This window comes from Pseudorasbora parva, chromosome 18 (assembly GCF_024679245.1).
Source record: "Pseudorasbora parva isolate DD20220531a chromosome 18, ASM2467924v1, whole genome shotgun sequence".
NCBI lineage: Eukaryota > Metazoa > Chordata > Actinopteri > Cypriniformes > Gobionidae > Pseudorasbora > Pseudorasbora parva.
Window position 1 is genome coordinate 417,584 of NC_090189.1, and position 7,500 is coordinate 425,083.

General features: G+C 52.9%; 1 protein-coding gene across 2 annotated transcripts in view; it reads left to right on the forward strand.

Moving 5' to 3' along the window:
• Positions 1-7,500, forward strand: part of jak2a (Janus kinase 2a) — a 45,150-nt gene that overhangs the window by 9,212 nt on the left and 28,438 nt on the right. For both annotated transcript variants that reach the window (XM_067423263.1, XM_067423262.1), the window contains exons 3-6: positions 1,930-2,053; positions 2,852-2,969; positions 3,478-3,623; positions 4,239-4,530. In XM_067423263.1, coding sequence (XP_067279364.1) covers positions 1,930-2,053; positions 2,852-2,969; positions 3,478-3,623; positions 4,239-4,530 — 680 coding nt within the window. The remainder of the gene's footprint in view (positions 1-1,929; positions 2,054-2,851; positions 2,970-3,477; positions 3,624-4,238; positions 4,531-7,500) is intronic.

Consider the following 7,500-nt stretch of genomic DNA (forward strand, 5'->3'; position numbering starts at 1 on the left):
TGTCTCATTACGGTCCACTTATAATAAGGGTTTATACTGGGACTATTTCAGGCCAGACTGGTATACCGCCGCGGATGAGCACAGTCCCTGCGTGATCCGCCATAGACATCAACACAGAGAAGTAGATCCGGCTGCAGTCCCTCCGCAAGACGCGTGCAGTTCTGTTTATTACCACTAGAGTGCAAAAGGTTACGGACTGCAGCTTTATTTGAGGAATACTGAATTGTGGGTTTTTGTGTGTGTGCGCAAATGAGATTAGTAAATGCACGCTCACATTTAGCCTAGAACTACAGTAATTACAGTCAAACCATTACATTTTTAATCGCGATTAATCGCATGATCGTCATGAGTTAACTCGCGATTAATCACAATTTAATCGCAGATTTGTATATGTTGTAAATGTATCTTAAAATTAAGTTTTTAATACTCTAATCAACATGGGTATATGGACAAATATGCATGCTTTATGCAAATGTACGTTTATTATTAGTGAAACCATCCTTATTCAATAATAATCAGTAATACAGCATGAAGACTAGACGTATCAGAGGTCAGAGGTGTTTGTTAAAGAACTTGTTCATGTCTCTTAAGCCTGAGCTTAAATTCAGGATGAGCAGTGATTTCTCTGATTTTAAGAATATAAATAAAGGTAATATTACTGGCAGTTTAGTGCAGAGCAGGGCACAGTTCGTATGAAAAAGTTAATAAATCTAGTGCCGTTAAAATGAATTTGCGTTAACGCGTAACTTTGGCAGCCCTAACAGTAACCATCATGTTAACGCACGCGACTCACGGTTTCTCTCCGCATGGGGACACGAGAGCCGTCAGTCGATTTATCCTCGGCGCGTCCGCACGAGCGTCAGCCGGTTGTGTGCGGCTCCGCAGCCGAAGAGTCACGAGTTCCAGACGCACACGGCCGAGCCTGACCTCTCCTCACGCGAGTCGAGACGAGGAAAACTAACGAAACAGTTGAGGACACTAAAATTATGATCAGAGTTACTCAACTAAATATACAAACAACATTAATGAGTGAGGTCTTCTTTAATTCTATAAACTATAATCCTGATCTGCCAACATTGTCTCTCTCTGATAAATTAAAATAAGCTGATAACATCACTGTTTACTCCAGAACGACTGTACAGCCCAATCTAATTCTGCTGCAGTATTGTCCTGTTTAACACTGAAGCTGCTCTGACACAATCGGCGCTGGAGAAGAGCGATAGAAATAAAGATGACAGATTGATTGATTGGTTGAGCTCATTTTTTTTTCATGCGATTAATTGATTATTGACCATCGCGACAGGCCTAGCCATCACCAGTGTGCAGCTCCACTGCGTGTGTGTGTGTGTGTGTGTGCGTGTGTGTGTGTGTGAGATCATTCACTGGAGCTACATCATGACGGTAACATGAGTGTGTTCGTGGGGGAGTGTGTGACAGTGGCTTGAGTGTTAAAGCAGGGTGGTGAACTTCCTGTTCCCACTCCTACCACTTCCTGTTTACCCGTCTGAGTGTGTACGGCTTAGGCAAGTGTGTGTGTGACACACCCTCATCTACTTCCTCTAAACGAAGTAAAAGAAAGCAGAAGCAGCCCTCAGTGCTGGCAGGTCAGAGGTCAGTGATGTGTGCTGTGATTGTGTGGCAGGTCAGAGGTCAGTGATGTGTGCTGTGATTGTGTGGCAGGTCAGAGGTCAGTGATGTGTGCTGTGATTGTGTGGCAGGTCAGAGGTCAGTGATGTGTGCTGTGATTGTGTGGCAGGTCAGAGGTCAGTGATGTGTGCTGTGATTGTGTGGCAGGTCAGAGGTCGGAGGTCAGTGATGTGTGCTGTGATTGTGTGGCAGGTCAGAGGTCGGAGGTCAGTGATGTGTGCTGTGATTGTGTGGCAGGTCAGAGGTCGGAGGTCAGTGATAAGTGCTGTGATTGTGTGGCAGGTATCAGCCCAGTGTACTGCAGTCTGTTTGGACTCATGAGGGAGCGAGACCGCGTGTGGCTTCCGCCCAATCACATCTTCAAGCTGGAGCCCTCAGCCAATGAGACGCTGCTGTTCCGCATCAGGTGAGCAGCCCGTCAGCCGTGATGCGCTCAGCCAGGTCTGCCGGCTCATCTTACCCCTCTCCATCTGTCTATCGGCTCATCTTACCCCTCTCCATCTGTCTGTCTGCCGGCTCATCTTACCCCTCTCCGTCTGTCTGTCTGTCGGCTCATCTTACCCCTCTCCATCCGTCTGTCGGCTCATCTTACCCCTCTCCATCTGTCTGTCGGCTCATCTTACCCCTCTCCATCTGTCTGTCTGTCGGCTCATCTTACCCCTCTCCATCCGTCTGTCGGCTCATCTTACCCCTCTCCATCTGTCTGTCTGCCGGCTCATCTTACCCCTCTCCGTCTGTCTGTCTGTCGGCTCATCTTACCCCTCTCCATCCGTCTGTCGGCTCATCTTACCCCTCTCCGTCTGTCTGTCGGCTCATCTTACCCCTCTCCGTCTGTCTGTCTGTCGGCTCATCTTACCCCTCTCCGTCTGTCTGTCTGTCGGCTCATCTTACCCCTCTCCATCAGTCTGTCGGCTCATCTTACCCCTCTCTGTCTGTCTGTCTGTCGGCTCATCTTACCCCTCTCCATCTGTCTGTCTGTCGGCTCATCTTACCCCTCTCCGTCTGTCTGTCTGTCGGCTCATCTTACCCCTCTCCATCCGTCTTTCGGCTCATCTTACCCCTCTCCGTCTGTCTGTCGGCTCATCTTACCCCTCTCCGTCTGTCTGTCTGTCGGCTCATCTTACCCCTCTCCGTCTGTCTGTCTGTCGGCTCATCTTACCCCTCCATCCGTCTGTCGGCTCATCTTACCCCTCTCCGTCTGCAGGTTTTATTTTCCGGGCTGGTACGGCAGTGGCTCAAACTCCGCCCGCAGGTACGGGGTCACCAAGAGTTCAGAGGCCCCGGTGCTCGATGACATCACAGCGGCGTACCTGTTTGCTCAGGTGAGACTCCAGGGCCAGATAATACACACCAGGAAGAACACCGCTTACCACACACACACACACACACAATGTGCTGTGCCATCTCTAAACACACACTCTCTCTCTCTCTCCATCTGCCTGCCTGTCTCTCCATCTGCCTGCCTGTCTCTCCATCTGCCTGCCTGTCTCTCCATCTGTCTGTCTGTCTGTCTCTCCATCTGTCTGCCCGTCTGTCTCTCCATCTGTCTGTCTCTCCATCTGTCTGCCTGTCTCTCCATCTGCCTGCCTGTCTCTCCATCTGCCTGTTTGTCTCTCCATCTGCCTGTCTGTCTCTCCATCTGCCTGTCTGTCTCTCCATCTGCGTGTCTCTCCATCTGCCTGCCTGTCTCTCCATCTGCCTGCCTGTCTCTCCATCTGCCTGTCTCTCCATCTGCCTGCCTGTCTCTCTATCTGCCTGTCTGTCTCTCCATCTGCCTGTCTGTCTTTCCATCTGCCTGTCTGTCTCTCCATCTGCCTGTCTGTCTGCCAGTGGCGGTCAGATTTTCTGAGTGGTGTGGTCAGCGTTCCCATCAGTCTGCAGTTCCAGGAAGAGTGTCTGGGATTGGCTGTTCTTGATATTATGCGCTTGGCCAAAGAAAAAGCCAAATCGCCGACTGACATCTGCAACCACAACAGGTGAGCGGCCCATAGAAACAGTCGCTAATGAGGCATCTACGTGTACATGTCTATGTAGCGGCCCATAGAAACAGTCGCTAATGAGGCATCTACGTGTACATGTCTATGTAGCGGCCCATAGAAACAGTCGCTAATGAGGCATCTACGTGTACATGTCTATGTAGCGGCCCATAGAAACAGTCGCTAATGAGGCATCTACGTGTACATGTCTATGTAGCGGCCCATAGAAACAGTCGCTAATGAGGCATCTACGTGTACATGTCTATGTAGCGGCCCATAGAAACAGTCGCTAATGAGGCATCTACGTGTACATGTCTATGTAGCGGCCCATAGAAACAGTCGCTAATGAGGCATCTACGTGTACATGTCTATGTAGCGGCCCATAGAAACAGTCGCTAGTGAGGCATCTGTGTATGTATATCTATGTAGCGGCCCATAGAAACAGTCGCTAATGAGGCATCTACGTGTACATGTCTATGTAGCGGCCCATAGAAACAGTCGCTAATGAGGCATCTACGTGTCTATGTCTATGTAGCGGCCCATAGAAACAGTCGCTAATGAGGCATCTGTGTATGTATCTATGTCTGCCGGACTGAGCTGTGCTGTGATTGGCAGCTATAAGAGCTTCCTGCCGGAGAACATGCGTGTGCATGTGCAGGCGCAGCACGTGGTGACCCGGAAGAGGATCCGCTTGCGCTTCCGGAGGTTCATCCATCAGTTCGGAGCCTGCAGAGCCACAGCCCGAGACCTGAAGCTGAAGTACGTGCTCAGCCTGGAGACTCTGCAGAGCTGCTTCTACAGCGAGACCTTCCACGTCAACCAACCGGCCGCAGGCAACGTCAGCATCGTCGTCAGCGGCAACCACGGCATCCGCTGGGCCCGCGGCAACGAGGCGGCAGAGGGAGAGGTACGGTCGTGTGTGTGTGGGTGTGTGTAGGGGGGACGTGTGTGTGTCTGGGTGTGTGTAGGGGGGGAAGTGTGTGTGTGTGGGTATGTGTAAGGGGGGACTTGTGTGTGTGTGTGGGTGTGTGTAAGGGGGGACGCATGTGTGTGTAAGGGGGGACGTGTGTGTGTGTGTGTAAGGGGGGACGTGTGTGTGTGTAAGGGGGGAAGTGTGTGGGTGTGTGTAAGGGGGGACGTGTGTGTGTGTGTGTGTGTGTGTAAGGGGGGACGTGTGTGTGTGTAAGGGGGGACGTGTGTGTGTGTGTAAGGGGGGGCGTGAGTGTGTGTAAGGGGGGACGTGTGTGTGTGTGTGTGTAAGGGGGGACGTGAGTGTGTGTGTGTGTGTGTGTAAGGGGGGACGTGTGTGTGTGTAAGGGGGGACGTGTGTGTGTGTGTGTGTGTGTAAGGGGGGACGTGCGTGTGTGTGTAAGGGGGGACGTGTGTGTGTGTGTGTGTAAGGGGGGACGTGAGTGTGTGTGTGTGTGTGTGTAAGGGGGGACGTGCGTGTGTGTGTAAGGGGGGACGTGCGTGTGTGTGTAAGGGGGGACGTGTGTGTGTGTGTGTGTGTAAGGGGGGATGTGTGTGTGTGTGTGTGTGTGTAAGGGGGGACGTGTGTGTGTGTGTGTGTGTGTGTAAGGGGGGACGTGTGTGTGTGTGTGTGTAAGGGGGGACGTGTGTGTGTGTAAGGGGGGACGTGTGTGTGTGTGTGTGTGTAAGGGGGGACGTGTGTGTGTGTAAGGGGGGACGTGTGTGTGTGTGTGTAAGGGGGGACGTGTGTGTGTGTGTGTAAGGGGGGACGTGTGTGTGTGTGTGTAAGGGGGGACGTGTGTGTGTGTGTAAGGGGGGACGTGAGTGTGTGTGTGTGTGTGTGTGTAAGGGGGGACGTGTGTGTGTGTGTGTGTGTGTGTGTGTGTGTGTAAGGGGGGACGTGTGTGTGTGTAAGGGGGGACGTGTGTGTGTGTGTGTGTAAGGGGGGACGTGTGTGTGTGTAAGGGGGGACGTGTGTGTGTGTGTGTGTGTGTGTAAGGGGGGACGTGTGTGTGTGTGTGTAAGGGGGGACGTGTGTGTGTGTGTGTAAGGGGGGACGTGTGTGTGTGTGTGTGTGTAAGGGGGGACGTGTGTGTGTGTAAGGGGGGACGTGTGTGTGTGTGTGTGTGTGTGTGTGTGTGTAAAGGGGGTCGCACACCGGACGCGGAGCTCGGCGGCGCTCGGCGGCGCTCGGCGGCGCGCCACGTCTTTAAAATTCGAACACATTGTTTCCAATGAGTGTACGCACACCGGTGGCGGCATTCGGCGCCTGTCCGCGGCGACTCAGGAAGTTGCTCTAAATCCTGCCGCGCCACAGAGCGCCATTTCAAGGCTTTATATTAAAAGTATATTATCGTTAAGGTATACTGATTTCAACCTTTGCTACAAGACACATTTGTTTTACATTCTGAGTTCAACAGCTTGAATAAAGTCTAAACATATTTTGGGGAAATGTATAATAAACGTAGCCTTTTAAAATGTGCGCGTCCGGTGTGCGATACCTGAGACGCTGCGTGGCGCGCCGCCGAGCTCCGCGTCCGGTGTGCGACCCCCTTAAGGGGGGACGTGTGTGTGTGTGTAAGGGGGGACGTGTGTGTGTAAGGGGGGACGTGTGTGTGTGTGTGTGTGTGTGTAAGGGGGGACGTGTGTGTGTGTGTGCGTGTGTGTAAGGGGGGATACGTTCCCCTCACGCCGCTCGAACCTCTGGCTCTCAGATCAGGCCGGCAGGTCTCCTCTGGCTCTCAGATCAGGCCGGCAGGTCACCTCTGGCTCTCAGATCAGGCCGGCAGGTCACCTCTGGCTCTCAGATCAGGCCGGCAGGTCACCTCTGGCTCTCAGATCAGGCCGGCAGGTCACCTCTGGCTCTCAGATCAGGCCGGCAGGTCACCTCTGGCTCTCAGATCAGGCCGGCAGGTCACCTCTGGCTCTCAGATCAGGCCGGCAGGTCACCTGTGCCACTGCGGTCTCTCAGATACACCAAACTAACCGAGACAGACGATCCGAGAGACGCATCAGGAGACACCAACGGGCGGCTGGAACCCCCTGCTGTCTGGCTTCCCTTGCTCCATCTGCGGAAGAGTGTGTGTGTGTGTGTGTGTGTGTGTGTGTGTGTGTGTGTGTGTGTGTGTGTGTAAGGAGGGCGTGTTTGTGTGTGTGTGTGTAAGGAGGGCGCGTGTGTGTGTGTAGGGGGGACGTGTGTGTGTGTGAGTGTGTGAGTGTGTGTGCGTAAGGGGGGACGTGTGTGTGTGTGTGTAGGGGGGGACGTGTGTGTGTGTGTGTCTGTCTGATCGCCTGTCTTTCTGTCTTATCGCCTGTCTGTCCTTCTGTCTGACCGACTGTCTGTCCTTCTGTCTGACCGCCTGTCTGTCCTTCTGTCTGACTGACTGTCTGTCCTTCTGTCTGACCGCCTGTCTGTCCTTCTGTCTGACTGACTGTCTGTCCTTCTGTCTGACTGACTGTCTGTCCTTCTGTCTGACTGACTGTCTGTCCTTCTGTCTGACCGCCTGTCTGTCCTTCTGTCTGATCGCCTGTCTTTCTGTCTGACCGACTGTCTGTCCTTCTGTCTGACCGCCTGTCTGTCCTTCTGTCTGACCGCCTGTCTGTCCTTCTGTCTGACCGCCTGTCTGTCTTTCTGTCTAACCGCCTGTCTGTCCTTCTGTCTGACCGCCTGTCTGTCTTTCTGTCTAACCGCCTGTCTGTCTTTCTGTCTGATGATTGTCTGTCCTTCTGTCTGACCGACTGTCTGTCCTTCTGTCTAACCGCCTGTCTGACCGCCTGTCTGTCTTTCTGTCTAACCGCCTGTCTGTCTTTCTATCTGACTGCCTGTCTGTCCTTCTGTCTAACCGCCTGTCTGTCCTTCTGTCTAACCGCCTGTCTGTCTTTCTGTCTAACCGCCTGTCTGTCTTTC